The 15325-nt window shown below is 36.4% G+C and overlaps 1 protein-coding gene across 2 annotated transcripts in view; it reads left to right on the top strand.

Moving 5' to 3' along the window:
• The window catches only part of CASP5 (caspase 5), a 32682-nt gene that overhangs the window by 2377 nt on the left and 14980 nt on the right, over window positions 1-15325 (top strand). Inside the window, exons 1-2 of one of the 2 annotated variants that reach the window (XM_014346966.5) lie at window positions 11676-11889; window positions 13362-13616. In XM_014346966.5, the coding sequence (XP_014202452.4) occupies window positions 11757-11889; window positions 13362-13616 (388 nt within the window). In that variant the 5' untranslated portion in view covers window positions 11676-11756. Of the gene's footprint in view, window positions 1-11675; window positions 11890-13361; window positions 13617-15325 lie in introns of those variants that run through there. The other variant, XM_063608250.1, reaches the window with a different exon arrangement.

Raw genomic sequence — 15325 nt, 5'->3', positions numbered from 1 at the left:
TATGAACTTTAAAGTAGTTTTTTCCAATTCTGTGAAGAAAGTCATTGGTAGCTTGATGGTGATGGCATTGAATCTGTAAATTATCTTGGGCAGTATGGCCATTTTCACGATATTGATTCTTCCTACCCATGAGCATGGAATGTTCTTCCATTTGTTTGTACCCTCTTTTATTTCATTGAGCAGTGGTTTGTAGTTCTCCTTGAAGAGGTCCTTCACATCCCTTGTAAGTTGGATTCCTAGGTATTTTATTCTCTTTGAAGCAATTGTGAATGGGAGTTCACTCATGATTTGGCTCTCTGTTTGTCTGTTGTTGGTGTATAAGAATGCTTGTGATTTTTGTACGTTGATTTTGTATCCTGAGACTTTGCTGAAGTTGCTTATCAGCTTAAGGAGATTTTGGGCTGAGACAATGGGGTTTTCTAGATATACAATCATGTCGTCTGCAAACAGGGACAATTTGACTTCCTCTTTTCCTAATTGAATACCCTTTATTTCCTTCTCCTGCCTAATTGCCCTGGCCAGAACTTCCAACACTATGTTGAATAGGAGTGGTGAGAGAGGGCATCCCTGTCTTGTGCCAGTTTTCAAAGGGAATGCTTCCAGTTTTTGCCCATTCAGTATGATATTGGCTGTGGGTTTGTCATAGATAGCTCTTATTATTTTGAAATACATCCCATCAATACCTAATTTATTGAGAGTTTTTAGCATGAAGCGTTGTTGAATTTTGTCAAAGGTCTTTTCTGCATCTATTGAGATAATCATGTGGTTTTTGTCTTTGGTTCTGTTTATATGCTGGATTATATTTATTGATTTGCGTATATTGAACCAGCCTTGCATCCCAGGGATGACGCCCACTTGATCATGGTGGGTAAGCTTTTTGATGTGCTGCTAGATTCGGTTTGCCAGTATTTTATTGAGGATTTTTGCATCAATGTTCATCAAGGATATTGGTCTAAAATTCTCTTTTTTGGTTGTGTCTCTGCCCGGCTTTGGTATCAGGATGATGCTGGCCTCATAAAATGAGTTAGGGAGGATTCCCTCTTTTTCTATTGATTGGAATAGTTTCAGAAGGAATGGTACCAGTTCCTCCTTGTACCTCTGGTAGAATTCGGCTGTGAATCCATCTGGTCCTGGACTCTTTTTGGTTGGTAAGCTATTGATTATTGCCACAATTTCAGATCCTGTTATTGGTCTATTCAGAGATTCAACTTCTTCCTGGTTTAGTCTTGGGAGAGTGTATGTGTCCAGAAACTTATCCATTTCTTCTAGATTTTCTAGTTTATTTGCGTAGTGGTGTTTGTAGTATTCTCTGATGGTAGTTTGTATTTCTGTGGGATCAGTGGTGATATCCCCTTTATCATTTTTTATTGTGTCTATTTGATTCTTCTCTCTTTTTTTCTTTATTAGTCTTGCTAGCGGTCTATGAATTTTGTTGATCCTTTCAAAAAACCAGCTCCTGGATTCATTAATTTTTTGAAGGGTTTCTTGTGTCTCTATTTCCTTCAGTTCTGCTCTGATTTTAGTTATTTCTTGCCTTCTGCTAGCTTTTGAATGTGTTTGCTCTTGCTTTTCTAGTTCCTTTAATTGTGATGTTAGGGTGTCAATTTTGGATCTTTCCTGCTTTCTCTCGTGGGCATTTAGTGCTATAAATTTCCCTCTACACACTGCTTTGAATGTGTCCCAGAGATTCTGGTATGTTGTGTCTTTGTTCTCGTTGGTTTCAAAGAACATCTTTATTTCTGCCTTCATTTCGTTATGTACCCAGTAGTCATTCAGGAGCAGGTTGTTCAGTTTCCATGTAGTTGAGCGGTTTTGAGTGAGATTCTTAATCCTGAGTTCTCGTTTGATTGCACTGTGGTCTGAGAGATAGTTTGTTATAATTTCTGTTCTTTTACATTTGCTGAGGAGAGCTTTACTTCTAACTATGTGGTCAATTTTGGAATAGGTGTGGTGTGGTGCTGAAAAAAATGTATATTCTGTTGATTTGGGGTGGAGAGTTCTGTAGATGTCTATTAGGTCCACTTGGTGCAGAGCTGAGTTCAATTCCTGGATATCCTTGTTGACTTTCTGTCTCGTTGATCTGTCTAATGTTGACAGTGGGGTGTTAAAGTCTCCCATTATTAATGTGTGGGAGTCTAAGTCTCTTTGTAGGTTACTCAGGACTTGCTTTATGAATCTGGGTGCTCCTGTATTGGGTGCATATATATTTAGGATAGTTAGCTCTTCTTGTTGAATTGATCCCTTAGCATTATGTAATGGTCTTCTTTGTCTCTTTTGATCTTTGTTGGTTTAAAGTCTGTTTTATCAGAGACTAGGATTGCAACCCCTGCCTTTTTTTGTTTTCCATTTGCTTGGTAGATCTTCCTCCATCCTTTTATTTTGAGCCTATGTGTGTCTCTGCATGTGAGATGGGTTTCGTGAATACAGCACACTGGTGGGTCTTGACTCTATCCAATTTGCCAGTCTGTGTCTTTTAATTGGAGCATTTAGTCCATTTACATTTAAAGTTAATATTGTTATGTGTGAATTTGATCCTGTCATTATGATGTTAGCTGGTTATTTTGCTCGTTAGTTGATGCAGTTTCTTCCTAGTCTCAATGGTCTTTACATATTGGCATGATTTTGCAGCGGCTGGTACTGGTTGTTCCTTTCCATGTTGAGTGCTTCCTTCAGGAGCTCTTTTAGGGCAGGTCTGGTGGTGACAAAATCTCTCAGCATTTGCTTGTCTGTAAAGTATTTTATTTCTCCTTCACTTATGAAGTTTAGTTTGGCTGGATATGAAATTCTGGGTTGAAAATTCTTTTCTTTAAGAATGTTGAATATTGGCCCTCATTCTCTTCTGGCTTGTAGAGTTTCTGCCGAGAGATCTGCTGTTAGTCTGATGGGCTTCTCTTTGAGGGTAACCTGACCTTTCTCTCTGGCTGCCCTTAACATTTTTTCTTTCATTTCAACTTTGGTGAATCTGACAATTATGTGTCTTGGAGTTGCTCTTCTCGAGGAGTATCTTTGTGGCATTCTCTGTATTTCCTGAATCTGAATGTTGGCCTGCCTTGCTAGATTGGGGAAGTTCTCCTGGATAATATCCTGCAGAGTGTTTTCCAACTTGGTTCCATTCTCCCCATCACTTTCAGGTACACCAATCAGACGTAGATTTGGTCTTTTCACATAGTCCCATATTTCTTGGAGGCTTTGCTCATTTCTTTTTATTCTTTTTTCTCTAAACTTCCCTTCTTGCTTCATTTCATTCACTTCATCTTCCATCGCTGATACCCTTTCTTCCAGTTGATCGCATCGGCTCCTGAGGCTTCTGCATTCTTCACGTAGTTCTCGAGCCTTGGTTTTCAGCTCCATCAGCTCCTTTAAGCACTTCTCTGTATTGGTTATTCTAGTTATACATTCTTCTAAATTTTTTTCAAGGTTTTCAACTTCTTTGCCTTTGGTTGAATGTCCTCCCGTAGCTCGGAGTAATTTGATCGTCTGAGGCCTTCTTCTCTCAGCTTGTCAAAGTCATTCTCCGTCCAGCTTTGTTCCATTGCTGGCGAGGAACTGCGTTCCTTTGGAGGAGGAGAGTCGCTCTGCTTTTTAGAGTTTCCAGTTTTTCTGCTCTGTTTTTTCCCCATCTTTGTGTTTTTTTCTACTTTTGGTCTTTGATGATGGTGATGTACAGATGGGTTTTTGGTGTGGATGTCCTTTCTGTTTGTTAGTTTTCCTTCTAACAGACAGGACCCTCAGCTGCAGGTCTGTTGGAGTACCCGGCCGTGTGAGGTGTCAGTCTGCCCCTGCTTGGGGGTGCCTCCCAGTTAGGCTGCTCGGGGGTCAGGAGTCAGGGACCCACTTGAGGAGGCAGTCTGCCCGTTCTCAGATCTCCAGCTGCATGCTGGGAGAACCACTGCTCTCTTCAAAGCTGTCAGACAGGGACATTTAAGTCTGCAGAGGTTACTGCTGTCTTTTTGTTTGTCTGTGCCCTGCCCCCAGAGGTGGAGCCTACAGAGGCAGGCAGGCCTCCTTGAGCTGTGGTGGGCTCCACCCAGTTCGAGCTTCCGGGCTGCTTTGTTTACCTAAGCAAGCCTGGGCAATGGCGGGCGCCCCTCCCCCAGCCTCGCTGCTGCCTTGCAGTTTGATCTCAGACTGCTGTGCTAGCAATCAGCGAGACTCCGTGGGCGTAGGACCCTCCGAGCCAGGTGCGGGATATAATCTGATGCGCCGTTTTTTAAGCCGATTGGAAAAGCGCAGTATTCGGGTGGAAGTGACCCAATTTTCCAGGTGCCCTGTGTCACCCCTTTCTTCGACTAGGAAAGGGAACTCCCTGACCCCTTGCGCTTCCCGAGTGAGGCAATGCCTCGCCCTGCTTCGGCTCGCGCATGGTGCGCGCACCCACTGACCTGCGCCCACTGTCTGGCACTCCTTAGTGAGATGAACCCGGTACCTCAGATGGAAATGCAGAAATCACCCGTCTTCTGCTCACTCACGCTGGGAGCTGTAGACTGGAGCTGTTCCTATTCGGCCATCTTGGCGCCTCCCCCTGCAGTCATATTTAAAAATCAGATTACCACTGCATTCCCAACCCTGAATAGCTCAATCTTTAACAGACTGTAGGCATTTATTAACCTTTAAAGATCTGCAGACAATTCTTATGAAGCTAGCCTGGCACAGGTTCTTCTGCAGGTTAGCATCATTAGCAAAGGTGGTCAGTTAGTTAACTCTCACCTCTCACATGCTAGGGATCTATTAATATAATTTTCTTACTCAGCAACATACATTGGCTCCCTATTGCCTTTTTAAAAATATCTAAACTTTCAGATAGTGTTTTAGATGGTGTTTCTGTCTTTCAAAATATACTTATTCATTTTTCCATTAATCACTCTAAGGCACGATTTTTACGTTCATAAGAAAAAAAAAGCAAATGTTTACTGTATTTTACTTCACTTGTACTTCCTTGCTGTTGAGTTTCTTTATTCGATTCTCCCACTAGCTTAATTATCTCCAAGGTTTACGTCTCACCTCACAACATTTAACTGAAACTCCTAAAATGCAGGAATTGCTTGCCTTTAAATTTTTTTTTGTCTATTTTATGATACTAAAAAGCATTTGGCCAGGGAGGAGTAAGTCAAATTCATAGCCATGGCTGCCTCTTTGGCCGGGCAGTCTGACTTTACTGGTCGTAGACTGGAGTCAGGAGAATCATTAGATAATAGATAGGAGAAATTGAAGAGCACTAATCAAAAACAAGTTAAGTGGGTCAATAATTATAAACAACCATGTGTAGTTGGTCTTTGTTAAATAAAACTAGTGAAAAACAGTATCCTATATAAAATGTGTAAGAACATCACATCACTTTGCCCAGGACCAAAACTGCTCTTGATGAATTTGGCCTCTAAATTATTCCATTCGTTTTTATTATCACTGCATCTTCAATTCATTGATTACTAAAATAACAAAAAGTAATCAATAAAAACTGTTTTTTAAAAACAATACTGTGTGATCGGTATCTCTTGCACTCTCTGTGACTGAATATTTAAAACCAGTCAGTTAAGTTTGTGCTATTATTGCCATTTTACAGTTGAGGAAGGTGTCTAGAAAAGGACTACGAAATTTTCTTTTGGTCTAATGTCTATTGAGAAGAGTGAATCTAGGTTGGCCTGACTCTTAAACTCAACACTCTAATGTTCTGTCAATTTTCTGCAAACAAACATCTTCAAATGGTGGCCCTATCTCATCACACCCACTTCAGTCCTGGCTGCACACTTCAATACTTTCTAAAGCCCAGCTAGCCCAGCTTCCTGATTACTTTAGACACCCTAAAATCTTTGTGTTTCTTCCCACACTGCTCTCTGTTAAGGGACCAGCCCTCACTTGTCCAAGGGGCAAATTCCTCCTAGTCTTTCAGGTCTCAGTGCCAAGCCCTCCCTTCTCTGGACAGCTATCTTCTACCTGAAACACAATGTGCTCATGCTTTTTTTTGAGCATCTGCTCGTTATTTAAATTCTTACAATGTTTTTTATTTGACGTATTTGCATATCTATCTTTCCACTTGACTGTAAGCTTGAACATGTAAGAACATTTCCTCAAAATGGTACCCTCACAACTAGCAGAGTATTTTTCACAAACTTTTGCTCACCAAATTTTCCAGAATGAATATGCCTTCCTTCTGCTTAAAACTTCCAGTGTGTGCTTATTGTCTATTAAATAAAATCAAACTTACTTACCTTTTATTAAATATTCTTCAAGAGTTGGGCCATACCTAAAATTTATTCATTTGTTTCTACATTCACTCAACTAGTGATTCAGTAGAAAATTATTAGACTTCCCTTGAGTGCCAGAAGTAGTGCAGGCCTAGTTTATGGCCACCTATCCTCACAGAGCATAAAATCTAATGGTGGATGCTGAGAATTAGGCTGGAAATCACAATTAAAGGTAAAAAACTATGATACCCTAAAGAGAAACAAGGTGCCCTAGGGGCATGTACCTGTGACATTGTCTCCCCTCAGAGAATCAGAGGATTGCCTGAAAAAAAAAATGCCATCTGGTCTTAGACTTGGAGAATGAACAGAAAGTATAGGAGAATAGGAAGCAAGGAGAAGGTGGGAGACTGGACTAGACATTAAATGAAGAGCAGAATATTTTAATTGTAATGAGCAAGGTGGGGACAGTATCAGAAGATGAGGCTGAATGAGAAGGCCTAGGTTAGAATAAGCTGAGAGGTTTCATGGTCAAATCTAGATATAGGAACACTCTTCATTGTGAAGAATAGAATAGAAAGGACAAAAAGAAGGTTTATAAGGTTCTTGGTGTAATTCAGAAAGAAAGGGTGTTGGCCTGAATAGAAGTAATGAACAATTAAAATTAAGAGTAGTGGTCAGATTCTGAAAATGTTTAGTAAATAAAATCAATGCAGTGTGAATTGAGTTGGGGAATAAGACATACAGAAGGCAGAAGAAGTTTAATATCACCAGGTTTTGCTGCCTTCCCGCACTTGGAAGTTAGGTATTATTTTTTACTATATGGAGGAGGAAATGAAGGATGGAAATAGAAGAAAATTAGCAGTTCAATTTTAAAGGTTCAATTGAATGAGGTTGTGGGAGTATTTTAAGTGACGTCTCATTTTTGGACGTATGGGTTTCCATACGGGATCCACATCTGGGCTGATCCATAAATTTGAGTCATTTATTTATTATTTTAAACTTATAATTGATGCTATGAGAATTTATAGATTATGAAAAGAGGCTCTCAAGCCAAATGTCTTGAATTGTTTTTTATAAATATTATTTTATTTATTTAATTGGCAAATAAATATTTTATATACTTATGTACAAAATGATGTTTGAAATATATATTGTAGAATGCCTAAAGAGCTAAATAACATATGCATTACCTCATATGCTCATCTTTTTTTGTGATTACAGCACTTAAAATTTACACTGTCAAACAATTTTCAAGAATTCATCATTGACTATAGTCACTATGTGGTGCAATAGATTTCTTAAACTTACTTCTCCGATCTAATTGAAATGTTGTTTCCTTTGATCAACATCTCCCCAAACTTCCTGCCTCCTCCTAATCACCACCATTCTACCCTCTGCTTTTATGTGTTTAACTTTTTTGAGTCTACACATCAGTGAGATCATATAGTATTTGTTTTTTGGTGCCCAGCTTGGCTTATTTTATTTAATGTAATGTTATCCATGTTCATCAATGTTGTCACAAATGACAAGATTTCTTTCTTTTTTCTAAAGCTGAATACTGTTGCATTATGATACTTTCTCCATCCATTCATCCATCTACAGATACTTAGGTTGATTTTATATCTTGCCTATTGTGAATAATGCTGCAATCATGATGGAAGTGTATATGTCTTTTCAACACACTGACTTAATGTTTAAAATACATACTAAATATTTGGGCTGCTACATCATTTTTAACATTTTTAATTCATTTTAATTTTTAACTTTTTGAGGAGTTTCCTATTGTTTTTCATTATGACTGTACTAATTTATATTTTCACCAACAGTATACAAGAGTTCCTTTTTCTCTACATCCTTTCCAACACTTGTTATCTTTTTTTTTTATAATACCCATTCTAATCATTCTAACAGGTGTGAGGCATTATCTCATTGTGGTTTTAATGTCCCTGGTGATCAGAGATGTTGAGCATTTTGTATAGACCTGTTGTCCATTTATGCATCTTCCTTTGAAAAATGTCTATTTTGGTCCTTGGCTCATTTTGTAATATTTGTTTTCTTCCTATTGAATTGTGTTTCTCATATATTTTGAATATTAATATCTTATCAGACATATGGATTCAAATATTTACTCCTATTCTGTTGGTTATCTCTTCACACTGTTGTTTCCTTGGCTTTGCAAAAGCTTTTTAGTTTGATGTAATCTCATATCTTAATTTTGCTTTCTTTTCCCATATTTTTAGTGTTATATCCAAAAATCATCGTCTATACCAGTGTCATTAAGCTTTTCCACGTTTTTGTGTAGTAGTTTCAAAGTTTCAGTTATTAGGCTTATGTTTTTAATACATTTTGAGTTGATTTTTGTATATGGTGACAGATAAGGGCCCGTTTTCATTCTTCTGCTCTTGGATATTTAATTTTCCCAACATCATTTATCGAAGAAAGTGTCCTTAGCCTATTGTGTGTTCTTGAAACTTTGTCAAAAATAAATTTACTGTAAATAACTGGGTTTATTTCTGGCCTTTTTGTTTTATTCCATTGATCTCTGTGTTTGTTTTTATGCCAGTACTATGTTTGATTATTATAACTTTGCAGTATGTTTTAAAGTCAGGTTGTGTGCTGCCTCCAGTTTTGTTCTTTACTCAAGGATGCTTTGGCTATTTGAATTTTTTAATAATTCCATATGAATTTTAAGGTTGATTTTCCTATTTCTGTAAAAAATGCCATTGGAGGCTTAATAGGAATTGTATTGAATTCATAGATTTCTTGGGTAGTATAGACATAATAATGTAATATTTTCCAATTCATGAACACGGGATATCTTTTGATTTTTGTGAATCTCAGGCATTTTCTTCTGTCAACGTTTTATAGTTATGAGTATATACATCTTTAACTTTTTGGTTACATTTATTCCTTATTATTTCATGAAATTTTTTTATAGCCATTATAAATGAGATTTTTATCATCCAATTTTTTAGTTTGTTGTTATAAAAATGATACTAATTTTTGCATGTTGTTTTTGTATCCTTCAACTTTACTGCATTTGTGTATTAGTTCCAACAGATTTTTCATGGAGCATTTAGGGTTTTCTTAATATATGTAAGATCATGTCATTCATAAACAGGACACATTAACTTCTTCCTCTCCTATTTTGATGCCTTTAAATTCTTTCTGTTGTCTAATTCCTCTGGTTAGGATTTCTAGAATAGCAGCGGTGAAAGTGGGTGTGTTTGTCCTCTTCCTAATCTTTGAAGAAAAGCTTTTATCTTTTCACCATTGAGTATGATGTTAACTGTGTGTTTTCTATAAGTGGCATTTATTGTGTTGTAAACCTCTTTAGGTTAATTGCTTTTCATATGTCTCCACATATTCATTCAGTCAAAACTATATTCATTTACTAAGCATGCAAGTAAGTTAAATAGAACTTCAGAACTCAGGCAGAGTAGACATTCCATTAACTAATCTGGGTACTCTTTGCAAATCTTCACATTCTCTGTTCCAACATCTACATTGCATTTAAAACCAACGTTTTTGTCTTGTCTTCTAAGAAGCCTCTGTAAACTCTCCTCCTGGAATTTTCTCATCTTCTCTGAGTTCCTTAAGCATCTTATCTATGTTCTCTTAAGAAGCTCTTCATCAACTATCATGTAATGTAGTTTCATGACTTAAGAGTTGGGGCTCTGGATTCTGATCACTTGTACTTCTATTCCTGCTCCGGAGTTACTGTATACTTCATTTTCTTTTCACAGGATTACACTCAATTTCTTAAGTAACTTATCTGTATATGTTTCCTTTTCCATATAAAAGAGGTTAATATACATTTTGCATGGAGTTTTTGTGAAATTTCAGTAAAGCACTTGACCTCATGGGGGTTCAACATACATTATTATTACTGAAAGCCTGTCATGGTTAACTCTATGGAATGTGGTGTAAAAATAGGATTTGAACCCTAATTCATGTGATTTAGGGCAACCTATTATTTAAATGACTTATAAAATTGATAAAATAATAAATATTCTACTGGTTTATTGTGAGGGTCCAGTATACTACTATTTGTAAAGTACTTAGAAGAGAGACTTGTAAATAATAATGATAATTACTGATATGATATAATAATAATAATGATAATTACTGATTTATTATATGAGTATAATAATGATAATTACTGATTTATTATATGAGTATAATAATGATAATTACTGATTTATTATGAGTATAATAATGATAATTACTGATTTATTAAATCATTATAATAATTACTGATATTGTTAATAATAATGATAATTACTCATATGATATAATGATGATTGTCATTGCTTTATATGAATTCATTTTTTAATCACAAAAAATACATAGGAGATGTTACAATTATTAAATGTAACTTTTTCTCCTGTTTTGTAACTTCCATGTGTCTTTCTAATAATGGTTGGTTCATTATTGGCATATGAACTCAAGATAACCTGGAAAATGAGTCTGGTGCTTCTAGGCCAAAATTTTGTTCAATGTCCTGACATGTTTTCTTTAGAAAATGTATTTTGTGTGAAAGCTATCCTTATATTTAGATAAACTAGATAATAATCTTTATAGAGTTAACAGAAGAGAGGAGATATCTGGCTTTTCCACATACAACCTGCTTAAATCATATCTCTTGTATTGAAATAAATGATTTATTACTTTGATATATATATGTGTGTGTGTATGTGTGTATATATATGTGTGTATATATGTGTATATATGTATATATGTGTATATATATGTATATATATATGTGTATATATATGTGTGTGTATACATATATATATATATATATATCTCCTGGTAAAAATCTGAATTATACCAAGGAGTAATACATTAACTCAGTATCATATTAATCTACCATAATATTTGTTAAATATTTTCAATTCTAAATTTTGGTTTGAGAAAAGGCGCTGAAGAATTAGGTATCTAGATGCATTTATCCACTTAATGATTAAGTTGGATGTTTACTTATGTATTCAGCAAGCAGATTAAGCACTTTTAAGCATTTTGAGCAGAAAATTGTTAATTAGCACAATTGGGTATAGCTTGTGTGTTAAAAAACACAAATTCAAAGATATAGTTAATTCACCAAGGAAGCTAAATACAGAGAAAAGGAAAGATCCTGCAGTCTAGTAGGAATAATTTACAGTCTAGACAAGAGAATGGACTGTCCTGGGTGCATGCATTTCAGGTAGATCATCATGAGTTTGAGCAAGAGAGAGAAATCTGAATACAATGGATGACCAGGAATTTAGCATTAGGCCCAATGCTGCAGAAAGGAAAAAGACAAGCTATAAAAAACAAACTTAAGTGGCAATGAATTGTTAAACACAGCCTGGTAGGAATTTGATGGGTGAGAGAATGCTACAGGTACAAAGAAATAATGAGTATTTGTTGAAGACATGGTAAGACAGAATGTATTTTCAAGGGTGTTTCACATTACAGAGCTTTGTCTAAAGCAAGGGCAAAACTCTTTAAGCTGTGCCCAGAGTTGAAGGAGTCTTTATATTTCTGATAGAAGACAGCGGCAAAAAAAAAAGGCGTAAGAATTTTGAAGCTATGTTCAAAGGTATCCTTCAGAGTGGATTGGATAACTTGGTGATAAACCACATGCTAAAGAACAACGTGGCTGGACAAACATCTATCCAGACCCTAGTACCTAATACGGATCAAAAGTCGACCAGTGTAAAAAGTAAGACTGGATATTTTACAATGGATATTTCCAATTTTTTAGAATCTGTTCAATTATAAGTCCCATGCAGTGACTTCTGTGATCCCCCTATCCTCCTTCCTTTATGAAACTATCATTTTCACCAAACCTATAATTTTTCTTTCAGGGACTACCTTGTCTTTTGTGGGGTGGGATCCAGTTTCCAATCGGCTAAAAGGCTGAGTCCTTGGGTTCAGATTGTGCATGGAAATAATTAATAGTAGAGGCTTGTAGTAAGACATATTCAAACCTAAATCTAGATTCTGTTATTAATAATCTGTGTGGCTTCCTGCACGTATCTTAACCTCTCTTGCTCCCTAATCATCAGTCTTACCATCTATGAAATGGGGACAATTTCAGTACTTTCTCACAAGACTGTGGAAGGTTAGAAACATTGTGTTGGCTGGCATCAACATGCCAATAACTCCCAAGATATTAGCTGTCATCCAGAACTCTCTCCTCTGAGCTCCAGACTCATTTAGCTCTAGATGTATTTTCAACAATTCTGCTCCAGTGTTTCGTTGGCTTCATTAAACTAATGATTACCTAAAAATTAAACACTTTTTCTTCTAAACGAATTTGTTCCAACTTTAATCCCTTTCCATTTTAGTAAAAGAAACTAATATATATCAAATTTCTCCCACCAGAATGCAACTGGTTGCTTTACCAATGACTGGCAGTAATTAGAAGAGGGCCAGGCAAAAAAATTTATCACTTTGATATCTATATTTTCCAATAAAAATTCAAATTATGCTAAGGTGTAGTGATTAACCTGATGTCACATAAATTCACCATGCTAGAGTAGTTATGATATTATTTTCAATTTCAAATTTTGATTGAGGAAAAGATGCTAAAAAATTAGGACTCTGGGTGCAGTCATCCATTTGTTCATTAAGTCATGTATTTAGCAAGCATGCTAAGTACTTTCAAGCATTTTGGGCACAAAGATGTTAATGAGCACAAAGATATGGGTATAGGATGTGTGCTAAAAATGCAAATGCAAAGATATAGTGCTTTCCCCAAGGAAACTAAATACAGCAAAGAGGCAAGATTGTATAGTCTAGTAGTATTTACAGTCTAGACAAGAGCATGGACTGTCCTGGGAGTGTCCATTTCAGGTAAATTATCATCATCATAAGCTGTGAGCAAGAGAAAGAGAAATATGAAAACAGCAGGTGACCAGGAAATTAGCATTATTCCCAATGCCACAGAAGGAAGAAGAAAAGCTATAAAAACAAATTTAAGAGGAAATGAATTGCTAAGCACAGTCTGGTATGAATTTGATAGGTGAGAGAATTCTGCAGTTGCAAAAAAAGATGTGTGTTATTCGCTGGAGACATGGTAAAATAGAATGTATTTTTAGAGGAGTTTCATATTACAGAGTTATGTCTTAGGTGAAGGCAGAACTCTTTAAGCTGTGCCCATAGTTAAAGGAGTCTTTCTATTTCTGACAGAAGACAACCACAAAAAAAAAAAAACAGTTAAGATGTTGGAATACCTGGGCAAAGATGTTCTTCATGGTGTTTTTAATTATTTGGCAAAACACGATGTTCTGACATTGAAGGAAGAGGAAAAGAAAAAATATTATGATGCCAAAATTGAAGACAAGGCCCTGATCTTGGTAGACTCTTTGCGAAAGAATCGCGTGGCTCATCAAATGTTTACCCAAACACTTCTCAATATGGACCAAAAGATCACCAGTGTAAAACGTAAGCCTGCATCTAACACAATAAATATGTTAAATTTTCCAGAATATATTCAACTCCAAGGCCCATGCAGTGTTATCTGTGATCTACCTACACTTTCATTTCTAAACTCTCATTTTCAGTAAACATGTCATCATCCTGTTAGAGACCACCTTGTCTTTTATGGGACGGGATCAAATTTCCAATTAGCCAAAAAGCTGTGTCCTTGTGTTTAGACTGTGCACAGAAATAGTTAATAAGGGAGATTTTTTAGTAGGAGATACCTAAACCTAAACTTAGATTCTGTCACATGTGAACTATGCAGCTTCATGCAAGTTTCTTGACCTTCCATTCTCCCTAGTCATCAGTCTTACCACCTGTGAAATGTGGGCAATTCCAGCACTTTCTCACAAGACTGTCTACAGCCAGAAACATTGTAATGCCAGGCACCACATGCCAACATCTTCCAAGATACTAGCTGTCATTCAGGACTCTCTCATCTGAGCTCCAGACTCATTTAGCTCTAGCGGCATATAAAACAATTCTGCTCCAGTGTTTCACTGGCATCACAAAATGAATACAGCTAAAATTAAACGCTTTGTTTTCCAGAATAAACGTGCTCCACTTTTAACCCTTTTCCGCTTCAGTAAAAAGAAGTAACATGCACCAAGTTTCTGCTACCAGAATGTAACTGGTTTCTTCACCAATTAATAAGAGTAATTAATGGAGATCCTGGCACATAGCAGATACTTAATTAATGTGTGATGACTAAACAAATGAAGTATATGCATGCAATAAAAAGAAGTAACATGCACCAAGTTTCTGCTACCAGAATGTAACTGGTTTCTTCACCAATTAATAAGAGTAATTAATGGAGATCCTGGCACATAGCAGATACCTAATTAATGTGTGATGAATAAACAAATGAAGTATATGCATGCAATAAAGAGTGCTTTCTTAATTATTATTTGGGTGCTACAAATTAGAATTTTCCAATGCTTACTCATTTCTGTGAGTTACAAAATTATGATCAGGGAACTACTATAAAATGTTTAAATTTTATAACATTTCAAAACTTTTGACACAGATTAAATTATCAGTATTATTAGAGCCTAAATGTTCTCAGATCCATGTTTTCCAGGGAAGGACTCAATTTGCCATAGACTTTAAACTGAAATCTTCAGCCCTGAACTACTACAGCTTACCAATAATCACATACGATCATGAACATAAAGCAACATAAATTGTTCAAACCTCACTATACAAAATAAACTCCCCTTCTCTATGGGGAAAGTTTCCCGTCAACAGAAACCACATGCTAGTATAGTTGTCCAAGATTTTAGGCAAGGATGCATTCTTATTAATATTTAAACTGGTCTTTTGCAAGTATTTTCCTTTTCCTCAAACCTGGAATGGCATGAGGAAAAAATATCGGTTTTTAAAAATCAGAGATAATGCAACAAATAGGAATCATATTTGTAGCAATACGGGCTTCAAAATGATTTTAGCAATCCCAGATATCATATATGATGAGCACTAAACTCTAAACTGAATTAGCCTATCTGATCAGCAGAGGCTGTGGCAAGAAGGAGGCAGCTGCAGATCCCTGCAGGAGGGGTCCAGTGGCTCTCTGCACTCTATCTGCATTTGTATTCTCCAGAGTGATCGATCCCAGAATACTTTGAGTACACTGGCACAGCAGACCAGGAAGCTGGGTGGGCTGGGCTATTAGA

The sequence above is a fragment of the Pan paniscus genome, chromosome 9 (genome assembly GCF_029289425.2).
Source record: "Pan paniscus chromosome 9, NHGRI_mPanPan1-v2.0_pri, whole genome shotgun sequence".
Classification (NCBI taxonomy): Eukaryota; Metazoa; Chordata; class Mammalia; order Primates; family Hominidae; genus Pan; species Pan paniscus.
Note: the sequence above shows the minus strand (reverse complement) of the source record. Positions and strands in the feature narration are given on the sequence as shown.